Source organism: Danio rerio, chromosome 2 (assembly GCF_049306965.1).
Source record: "Danio rerio strain Tuebingen ecotype United States chromosome 2, GRCz12tu, whole genome shotgun sequence".
Classification (NCBI taxonomy): Eukaryota; Metazoa; Chordata; class Actinopteri; order Cypriniformes; family Danionidae; genus Danio; species Danio rerio.
In genome coordinates this window covers 50,059,975-50,071,998 of record NC_133177.1, presented here as the reverse complement: position 1 = coordinate 50,071,998, position 12,024 = coordinate 50,059,975, and the positions used below count along the sequence as shown (strand labels likewise).

General features: G+C 36.9%; 1 protein-coding gene across 3 annotated transcripts in view; it reads right to left on the bottom strand.

Annotated features, from left to right (window-relative positions):
- The window catches only part of LOC137487485 (uncharacterized), a 133,461-nt gene that overhangs the window by 76,545 nt on the left and 44,892 nt on the right, over window positions 1-12,024 (bottom strand). For all 3 annotated transcript variants that reach the window (XM_073930331.1, XM_073930336.1, XM_073930337.1), the window contains one exon: window positions 10,147-10,331. In XM_073930331.1, the coding sequence (XP_073786432.1) occupies window positions 10,147-10,196 (50 nt within the window). In that variant the 5' untranslated portion in view covers window positions 10,197-10,331. The remainder of the gene's footprint in view (window positions 1-10,146; window positions 10,332-12,024) is intronic.

Sequence of the window (12,024 nt, the reverse complement as noted above, 5' to 3'; positions counted from 1 at the left end):
AGGAAACTAATGGCAACCCGTGGAGAACATGCAAACTTCAAATAGAAACAGCAACTGGCCCAGCTGGGACTCGAACCAGCAACCTTCTAATTTTATTCTTATTTAATTCATAGCTAATACTTATTGTTATCATCAATGGTGAGATACAAAACCCTAATGCTAAAATATAATACTTGTATGCTATAAAAGCTCATAATTTACAATATAAAGTCACTTTTTTTTATTCTACTGCAATTGCCATAAAGCCATAACTAAACATAAATAAACAAAGCCATAACTGTGTGAAAAACACAGTTACAAGAAAGTGAAACTGTGAGATAAGAATTAGGAGAAATAAATTAAGTTGCAGTTAACAGAAACAAATTTAAACACTCCAGGCTCATTCTGAAATAGTACCCGTGTAATAATTTCTGGAGAGTTCCAAATTCATCCCAGGAGGTATGCTTTTTTTTGCCGTTTTTGTTTTAGCGAATCCACCAAAGGCCACTGTGTACGCTTTTTAAGATTTCAAATTTCTCTCACAAGTGCTTCGCACCTGCTTTTCTCACGTAAATCCACCAGAGGCCACTATGGATTGACTGGATGACTGACCAACTGCCCCTCCTACCCCCTTCCATAAACCCAACCAATAGTGTTTTCAAAAGCTCCGACTGACCCACCCTAAACCCAACCAACAGTGTTAAAAAGCAATCCAGAAATAGAAAAGCTCTCGCATGATTTTGACCACGTTTGCAGATTTAACCACATTTTTAGCCTGTTATTTACTTTATCATTTGATTTTTTGGCTTCTGTTTTTGTCTTGCCTGCTTTCTGGAACCATTCTTTGCAGGACTCGATCTCCGTCATCATGGTCAGCTCCTCTCTGCATCTCAAGTCCACCATAGTACATTTGAAGTCAGAACTATTAGCCCGGCTGAATTATTAGCCCCCCTGCAAATATAATGTTAAATATAATATATATATATATATATATATATATATATATATATATATATATATATATATATATATATATATATATATATATTTTTTTTTTTTTTTTTTTTTTTCTTCATTTCTAAACATATTAGTTTTAATAACTAATTTCTTATAACTGATTTATTTTATCTTTGCCATGATGACAGTAAATAATATTTTACTTTTTCAAGACACATATACACTATACAGCCTAATGTGTCATTTAAAGGCTTAACTAGGTTAATTAGGTAATTGGGCAGGGGTTATTAGGTTAGGGTAATTGACCTTAAAATGGTCTCTAGAAGAAAAAATATTATCATATATATGGTGAAAATTTCCTTGCTCTGGTAAACATCATTTGGAAAAATATTCAAAAAGAAAATAAAACAAAGGGGGGTAATATTTCTGACTTCAACTCTACATGGCGAGCTAACAGGAAAAACTGGTAACAGTGGGAAAGCCGTCCATACGAAGGGAAGTGGTATGCTGCTATGTACGAAAAGGATTGGGATCATATCGCCCCATAGCGTTTATGTATGCCATACGTACTTCTGGCTACATAATTTCAAGATCTCCAGAAATGTATATAAGGCTATGTTTTCAGAATAAGCCTGTGTTGTTGCAACTTAAATTATTATTTAAATTTTTTATTTATTTATTTTTTGTGCTAAAGGGGGAAAAAACATAAAAATGCAATTAAGCAACACAGTGAGATAATGTGACGATCTAAAATATTTTTAAGTTTGCATTAGGTTATTGTGGTAACTATGTAAAATAAAACAGAAGAAGTAACAAAAATGGCAGAAAAAGACAGTATGATATTTGAAGTAAAAAAAATGATGACAATTGAGAAACTTATGAGAAATAAAATGGCAATAATCATAAATAATGAACAATTCATAAAATTGAGGTATAAAGTTGCATTTAAAAATAGCATTATACTAGCATATCCGTTCACAGTGCAATAATCTACAGTAAATCCAGATCATTGCTCATTCATGAGTCATGTTTTATTAATATGATAAGTGAATAACACCAGCATTATGACATGCGTTTTGGCTGGAGATTTTTTATTAGACTATCGTGACAGAACCTGTGGCTGTATTAATATTTTACTATTACTCTTCGTCTCCTTATTCCATGTAAGACTAAATTATTGTAACACAGCAAGTTAAAAGATGCTGGAGAAGTATATATATATATATATATATATATATATATATACAGTATATATACACACATACAGTAAAAGAAGATTCAAGTCGCGTCTGGGTCAGTTGGCATTTCTGTGTGGAGTTTGCATGTTCTCCCAGTGTTCATATGGGTTTCCTCCGAGTACTTTGGTTTCCCCCACAGTCCAAAAACATGCGCTATAGGTGATTCGAACTAAATTGGCTGTAGTGTATATGTGGCGGTTCATTCCACTGTGGTGAACCCTGAAGAATAAAGGGTTTGAGCTGAGGGAAAATTAATGAATGAGTAAATATACACTCACTGGCCATTTTATTAGGTACACCTTACTAGTACCGGGTTGGACCCCCTTTTGTCTTCTGAACTGCCTTAATTCTTCGTGGCATAGATTCAACAAGTTACTGGAAATATTCCTCTGAGATTTTGGCCCATATTGATTTGACAGCTTCATGCAGTTGCTGCTTTTTTTGTCGGCTGCACATCCATGATGTGAATGTTCTGTTTCACCACATCCCAAAGGTGCTATTTTAGATTGAGTTCTGGTGACTGTCATGTTCAAGTGTTATCCTGCTTTAGCGATCAGATGATGGGTACACTGTGGTCACAAAGGGATGGACATGGTCAGCAACAATACTCAGGTAGGCTGTGGCATTGACACAATGCTAATGGTACTAATGGGCCCAAAGTGTGCCAAGAAAATATCACCTACACCACTACACCATAATTGATACAAGGCAGGATGGATCCATACTTCCAAGTTATTGACACCAAATTCTGACCCTACCATCCAAATGTCGCAGCAGAAATTAAGACTCATCAGACCAGGCATCATTTTTCCAATCTTCTATTGTTCAATTTTGGTGAGCCTATGTGAATTGTAGCCTCAGTTTCCAGTTCTTACCTGACAGGAGTGGCACCTGGTGTGGTCTTCTGCTGCTGTAGCTCATCAAGGTTGGACGTGTTGTGTGTTCAGAGATGCTCTTCTGAATACCTCAGTTGTTAGTGGTTATTTGAGTTACTGTTGAATTTCTATCTAGCAGTTGGACAGATGTACCTAATAAAGTGGCCGGTGAGTGTACATTCACAATAATGTCTTGATCTTAAGTTAAAAGTAAAAAAGCATTCTTGAATTGTCTATAACGCATCTGTTATGAACGTAACATGCTGCACCAGGTTTATGCATAAAACATCATGAAATTATGGACCTGTCTCAGTGTGTGAGCATCCATGTATATGCATGTCTCATATTTATGTCAAGCTGATTAATATTCCATCTTTAAGGGCCTTCTCCTGGAAATTAACTTTTCCGCTGTGCCTCTGAGAGGAGATTGGATGTTTAATAAACTGTCTCAGCGTTTCACAATCACTGAACACATCAGATCGGATGTGCACTAAAGCACTTTAAAAAAAGAGAGAGAAAACCCTCCACTTTGGATCCCGCAGCATCCCATATGCGAAGTGGATGCAGTTGCCATGAGAACAGCGCACAGTGCTATGATGATTCGGTGATCTTTTGCCTAAATGACCCTTATTAGGGTCCTCTCGTCTTCATCAGTCTGAGGATACACAACAGCGGAGGAGTGAAAGTGTGGATTGGGTAATGAAGCCCACTGTGGTACAGAGGTGCAGGGAGATGGCCACACATATTAACCCTTAAATGGGTTTCATGTCCTGGGGGAAACAGGCATTTGAGAGGCCAAGGGGAGGGATACTGTCTCTGATTTGAGCAGTAAATACTAAAAATGTTTCAAATAGTTGAGTCAGTTCATAGAAAAACAGTGGTATCTCAAAGTCTGGCCAAATAAGGATAAACGCAATCGGTGAAAATTGTAATGTCAAATAATTCTTAAATAAAATCTAATAGATGGAATTGTCTTTATTTGGCACATTTTTTGCTTGAAACAACACTTTTTTATTTAAAGGTTATTAAAGTTTAAATTTATGTAAAAAGGTTGACGCTTTCACATTCCTATAGTCGGCATGTAATGAGTGTTCTTTTTCCCTCTATGGTGAAGTACATCTACTTTAAACGGTTTCTGAAATATGAAAGAGACAGCACAGGCTCATTGTTAATATGTACCCCCATCTACATTTCTTGAGAATCGTGATTATGTAGCCAAAGGTAAGTATTGCTGCATTTTCTCTTTAAAACGAACACTATGGGGCGGTATAATATGCCAACTGCATCTGTTATTTTTTGCATTACAAGGTGACCTCTTACCTCCATGTGGATGTTTTTTTTTTCCTCAGTTACCAGTTTGCCTAGTGGCTTGCCACATACGTTGGCAGATTTGGAAGGCAGAGGGGAGTTGACTGCAATGACAGAGTTTGAGTACAGCAAAGCCAATTTTCTAAAAGCAGGTAAAACAAAGTAGAAACAATAAAATAAACAAGTACATTGTGAGAATGTGGTCAGATCTGAAAACGTGGTAAAAAAAAAAAATAACATAAACAGGTGGCCACGAGGACTTTTCTTTTTTTAGACTGCTTCTGAAAACACTGTCGGTTGGATTTAGGGACCTGGGTGATCAGGTCATTCGGTGCTTTAAAAACACTATCGGTTGGGTTTAGGGAAGTGGGTTGGTGGGTAAGTTGGTAAGTTAGTTGATCGGTTGGTCAATTAGTTGACAGCAGCCTCTGGTGGATTTACGCGAGAACAAAAGGCACAAATGGCACTCGCAAGAGAAATTTGACATCTGAAAAAGCATACACAGCAGCTTCTGGTGGATTTGCAAAAACAAAAATGGCTAAAAAAAAAAAATGTACCTCCTGGGATGTATTCCATGCTCTCCAGAAATGGAGACAGGGGTATGTATCCATAATGAACCTGGGTTGAAAAAAAAACATAGGGCAGTGCATGATTGTGTTCTTTGGGGACCGAAGTTGGAATTGTTGTTGGAAGATGGTCATTGCTAACAACATATTTGACAGTTGGTGTGATTGTTGTTGCCAGAGATCAAACAAAAGCTTTATAGGCTCTGCCCTTTTTCTAGAATAGGGGTGGGAAGCTGCACCTCATTTGCATTTAAGAAGACACACAAAAAATGTGTTTTGCTTTCATTCTAATAGGAGGGGGTTTATGGCATAGTATTATAAATGACCCTTAAGGTAAATTTGAAATGACATTGAACTGAATTGAGTTGAATTGAACTATTTCACAGGTGTCAAATTCAGTTCCCTGAGGGCTGCAGCTCTGCACAGTTTAGTTCCAACCCTGCCTCAACACACTTACCTGTAGGTTTCAAACAAGCCTGAGGGACTCCTATAGTTTGATCAGGTGTGTTTAATTTGCGTTAAAGCTAAACTGTGCAGAACTGCGACCCTCCAGGAACTAGATTTGACACCTGTGAATTAGTGTCTGCATAATATAGCACCCATTTAAATGATTTCATAATCACATATTTTTGATTTTATCAATGAAAAACTTTGGACATTATATTTTAAAGTGCATTGTCATATTATTAAACTATTAATTATGACTTTTAGCTTAATAAACTTCCAACTATAGCTGTCTATTAATAGTTAAGGTAGAAGTTGCGTAGGTACTGAATGTAGAATATGACAAGTGCATATTGAGATAATTTGACAATGCAATTTTTTTTTCTTCTCTGCAATACATACTGCGATTTAAATATAAATTCACCAAATCACTTAAATAGCTTTATTATCAAGTCATTAATTTAGATGGTCACACTTTATTCTTGTTGAATTAAGTTACATTGCATCTACATGCCAACTAATTCTCATTATATTATAAGTAGACTGGTACTGTAGCTTGGGGTTAGGGCATAGTGTAAGCTGATATTTACTTGCAAGGTTTCTTATAGTGAGTAAAATGTCTGTTGAAGGAGCAGTATCAACAGTTGTTAAGCAGACAGTCAACTAATACTCAAATGGTCCATCAAAATAAAGCATCACTGTCACCTTTCAGATTGATTGGGATGGTTTTTTGGGGGGCGTCAAATACAAATATCTATACATATATAAACAAACTACAGCCATAAACACAATGGAGCAAATATCAAAATGAAATTAACTGTGCTTTATGGTTTTCTAGGGAGAGTCTAAAGGTGTTCAGGTGCAGAAATTGAATAGTAAGGTGGTTCCTGCACATGTCTGTAATCATAGGAAAAAAGAAAAAGGTCTCCACCATAATCTATGCAAAAGTTAATGCATTCCAACTGATGAGAGGTGCTGTACAAGCCACAGGGACCGATCACTGTTTTTATATTTCACTATTCTTTTGTTTGATCAAACATAATTCACTGTGTTTGGACCAAATCAGACATATAAAAGGAAGACTTATGCACATCACCTCAAAAACAGAGGAGAATGGCCCTGAGGGGCACAGCATAAGGTAAGAGATGACAGCTGTCTGTGCTATCTGGGGCTGCTTATTGATAATGAATGTATTGTTTACATTTCTGCGCCATGGAAACACCACAATTTATTCAACAACTGTTTGGCATATGAATATAATTTAGTAAAAAGAATGCTAGAACTGTATGAGCACCGGCAAGAGCTTTCATTTGAGCTATAACTTGTACATGTGTCCTATAAAAAATATCGGGTATCCAAAATACTTTCTATTTAAGTGTAAATAACTTTTATACAGTAGAATAAAAACCAAAGTGATGCATATGTGCATAAAATATAGATTCTACACTTTCAAACGACACCAATTACGGGGGTCTGGTGCAACGCTAGCCCTTTAAATCTGAAAGCGAATGTCGATGACGGTACCGGGTCTGCAGAGTTTAAGACCCTACATGAGGACCCTTGGTAAAGTGACATAGGCTTTAATGGCATCTGTTCTGTCTTGTGACAAAATTCTGTTACAATTGAGTCCCTTTTCAGAAAAACAAAAGTGTCTTTCACAACAAAATCTAAGCTGGTGTAAAAACTTTAAAGGCATTTTGTTCGATTTTAGTGGCTGCATAGATACTGCACTTTGCCTTTGTAGGGCAGAGTAGACCAGCGGATAAATGTGACTTTTTTTCCCTTTTTTTGCAGAATCAAATGCACAAACACGTCTAAAGAGCAAAACCAGAGGGTGCTGTTAGCGGCTTCACGGGTGACTCATTCCCAACTACACTTCAGCATGTTTAAGAGCACTTTTCAGCCGCTCCAGAAACATTTGACAGATGAAATTGATTCCACCTTGGCTCAATCATGGTGAGTGGCAGAAACAGGATATTGTATCTTTAACGGATCATTAATTCCTCAAAGGCAAGCGTTTGGCTCAGCGCTGTATATTTACAATGGCAATAGTCCAAAATAAAATGTCATAAATAAATTGCAGCATGTCAATCAGTGACACACGCCGAACAGAAAGGTATCAGTACTGCTTTTAGAAGAAAAAAAGCTCAGGGTTTCAGCAGGAGAATGACATTTTTATTAGGTTTTATTCATCATCTGACTCGAGCTCGGAATGTGAATTCATCAGCGTATTATACATACATATGGAAATTATGCCACTTGAGATGCTAAAACTCCTTTCCCCCACAGTAATGTCAAATCTGTGATTGGTATGGAGAAAGAGAGCGCTAGTGCGTCTAGTTATGTTTTTAATTCACTATTTAACACGAACTCACTGAATTTAAAGGAGAAAAAAAAAGAGCAAAGTTTCCTGAATGATGGATCAAGTGTAAAACTTTGAGGAAGACATTAATAGGTGCGCCTATATGCTGAAATCTGTTTACAACAACATGAGCTTTAAACTTAAGGATACTGTACTTGAGGCTCTCCAGCACACTCAATCCGAAAAGCATCTCTAAACACAACACAAGCACCTGTTACTGATCCCAGGCCCTAACACCTCTATTGCCGTCTACCAACTTCGATCCTCATCAGATGTCTGTAAATGACAGATAATCCTTGTATGACAAATGGTACAACCACGGCCACTCAAAGAGCCTGTTTACAGCTGGTATTGGGATCTGTCAATCAACTGTCAATCATCCTCTGCACTACAGCACGCTTCTAACCTGCACTAGTACTTAGGCAGTCAATGGTTTTCAAAGAAAATAAGGGTTCGATGTGAAAATCCTGATTGTCAGAAAACAATAATAAACATTTTGGTTCATTTAAATGTTAATTAATGATAAAGTTGATAATAATAGCACAAAAAAACTAAAATTAAAGTTAAATATATGCAACAGTCATTTTTAATTGTTAAAATAATTCATAAAAATTGTAATTGTAATTGCAGCTGTTGTTGTTTTGCAAGAGGTTTATTAAAAAAGAACAAACATAAACTCGAATCTAATTATGGCAAATGTTGAAATATCTCACAGATTAATCAGTTTGTGTTAATTAATTCTATTAATTTGTTTTAAGGTGTAAAAATGGACTTATGTTGCCAAATGAGCATCAGATAAAAGGGGCATTTCAACATAGCTACATGTGCACATACAAATATTAAAATATTAAAGCAGTAAACCACAAGCAAAAGAGAGAAATCAAATTGAAGTCAGATTATCAATGATACAATTACTGGCCACTTTATTAGGTACACCAGTCCAACTGCTTGTTAACGCAAATTTCTATTCAGCCAGTCACATGGCAGCAACTCGGTGCATTTAGGCATGTAGACATGGTCAAGACGATCTGCTGCAGTTCAAATCGAACATCGAATGGGGGAAAAAGGTAATTTATGGTGTTGGTGTAATAGTGTAGGGGATATTTTCTTGGCACACTTTGGGTCCATTAGTACCAATTGAGCATTGTGTCAATGCCACCTGAGTGTTGATGCTGACTATGTCCATCCTTATGACCACAGTGTACCCATCTTCTGATGGCTACTTCCAGCAGGATAATGTGTCATGAAGCATGTATCATCTTAGACTGGTTTCTTAAACATGACAATGAGTTCACTGTACTTAAATGGCCTCCAAGGTCACCAGACTCAACACAATAGAGCACCTTGGGGATGTTGTGCAACAGGAGATTCGCATCATGGATGTGTAGCCAACAAATCTGCAGCAACTGCCTGATGTTATCATGTCAATATGGACCAAAACCTCTCCAGTAAAATTTTCAGTATCTTGTTGAATCTATGCCACGAAGGATTAAGGCACTTTTGAAGACAAAAGGGGGTCCAATCCGGTACTAGTAAAGTGTACCTAATAAAGTGGCGGGTGAGTGTATATATTCATAATTAATGACCCTCCTTTGAAATTTGTATTTCTTTTCAAATATTTCCCAAGTGAATGTTTAACAAAGCAAGGAATTTTTAGTCAATACTAATGTCAAAATCAGCAGTTACAGATTGCTGGAAAACTACAAATCCCATCATGCACCTCACATACACACCAGTTCCAGTTCTCTCCCTGATTCCACACACACACACACCAGGAAGCTTAACATAAACTGATTACCAGGACTATATATACAGTACACCTTACATTCACACATACAGTGCTGAGTCTTCCTCCCCTGTAACATTTCTAAGCTTTTTCTTTGCCTTGTCCTTCCGTGGTTTTTGATTTTTGTTTTGTCCTGTTTGCTGCCTACACCGACTTCTGTCTGTAACCACGTCTACATTTTTTAATTTACCCTCATGTTACTGTTTCATGTCATGTTTGACTGTCACAAGCCTGACTAAGCTGTAAATAAACTGCGTTTGGACCCTCAACTCCACTGTACTCTGACTCATACGTTACAATAGGCACCCTTAATATTATACTCTATTGTCTTCAGAACAAATCACTGGTACTATATTAGGGTACAAATGCATACATTTAATTTTAAATAACCATTAATTTTTACAAATGACTAAAGTGAGCAAGTGAGGCAAAAAAAAAGGCAATGTGAAAACACCTTAAAAACTAGACTTAACCAGGGCCCATCTGTCTCTGCCCAATCCACTCAATGAAAGTGTCATTACCACAAGTCCAGGAACCATAATAAATATGGGTACACAAACCCACACACACATGCACGCACGCACACAATAGGCTGTGTTAGTAGCTGAGACAAACCCATCTGTGATCTCACCGTAGATTTAATTCACCACCTGCAGGGTTGAAGGCCTTCACCGCGACCATGAAGAATGGATGTGTATGTTTAAATCTGTTCTTTCATTGTGAGGAATCCCATAATCCCACTGGCATGATTCAGCAGCAGGGCATGTCTGGATTCTGCCAATCCTTTCCAGATCCAGATCACATATCCAGCCTGACCTGCAATAAACAGAGGACATTTTCACTTTTCTAACTGCATCATCTTTAAAAGGCTAGTTCACCCAAAAATGAAACTGATGTCATCATGTAACCATTCATTCATTCATTTACTATTCGGCTTAGTCCCTTTGATAATCTGGGGTCTCCACAGTGGAATGAACCATCAGCTTGTCTAGCATATGTTTTACACAGTGGATGCCCTTGAATTGGGTACGCTAAATTGTCCGTGGTGTATGTAAGTGAATGGAAGTGTATGAGTGTTTCTCAGTGATGTGTTGCAGCTGAAAGGGCATCCACTGCGTAATACATATGCTGGATAAGTTGGCGGTTCATTCCGCTGTGGCGACCTCTGATCAATAAAGGGACTAAGGGGAAAAGAAAATGAATGAATGAATAATTCACCAATAACACATGTCTTTGAACCAGCAAACTTCTTGCTGTGAGGCGATTGTGCTACCCACTGTGGCACCGTGATGCCATCATTTAATTTTTTTTTTTTTTCAAAAGAAGATATTTTGAAGAATGTTGGAAAGCATCAGCTATTTACTTCCATGGTATTTTTTATTCCTACTATGGATGTCAATGGTGGATTTTTCCAACATTCTTCAGAATATGTTGATTTGTGTGCAGTTAAGAACCACTTGAGTGTCAGTTGTCAACAGAGAAATCATGTAAATCATGCACATCCTCTTTACTTAATTTAACTACAAAGTTCATATTTGAGGTAAGAACAATTTTTTCAAGGGAAAAACATGCTGCTTTTAATCTCCCATTTACTGTTTTGTCGTAAGTGATGTATGCAGTCTAACAATTAAGAGAACTATTTTTTCCTGAAGTACACTCGCAAGTGGTCACATGAGATGCATTTGAGATGCTTGTTCCTGCCAGGTGTAAACAAGTAGATTTGGCTGACTGATCAGAATAACTGAGATGGATCTTTATACCAGATGCAAACTGGGCCTTAGAGTATAGAGCTATAAAATTGTAGCCTGCAAAGTAGCTTAAGGAGATTTTTGAAGTATTTGTTTACAAATGTTTGTGTTTATTGTGAAATCTCACACTTGTAATGCAGATTTTGGCTTCTGCATGAATCTGAAACTAAGTTTTACTCTGAAGAACATCTTTTTCTCTACAAATATTAAACCGTTATTTAAGTAGTCCTATCTGAGGATTGTTTTTGTTTCCTAGACATAAAATGATCTCACACATATTTTGTGCAACAATGCATGCAGATGTAAATGGAAACCCTTAATAGTCAACCCTAAATTAGTAATTTACACTTAACAATTATAGGTGGTTTACATACAGTTGAAGTCAGAATTATTAGCCTCCTTTGATTTTTTTTTTCTCATTTTTAATTATTTCCAAAATTATGTTTAACAGAGAAAATAAATTTTCACAGAATGTCTGATAATATTTTTTATTCTGGAGAAAGTCTTATTTGTTTTATTTTAGCAGTTTTAATTTTTTTAAACACCATTTTAAGGTCAAAATTATTAGCCCCTTTAAGCAATATTTTTTGATAGTCTACAGAACAAACCATTGTTATACAATAACTTGCCTTTAAGGGCATTCTCATACTATGTACAGTCATCTTGAACTGGGCCAAAGCACACTTGTACCCCCTCCTGTCTCCCCCGACGGCCCGCACTCACATTACATTCGGGCCTGGTCACCCTTACATCATCGATGC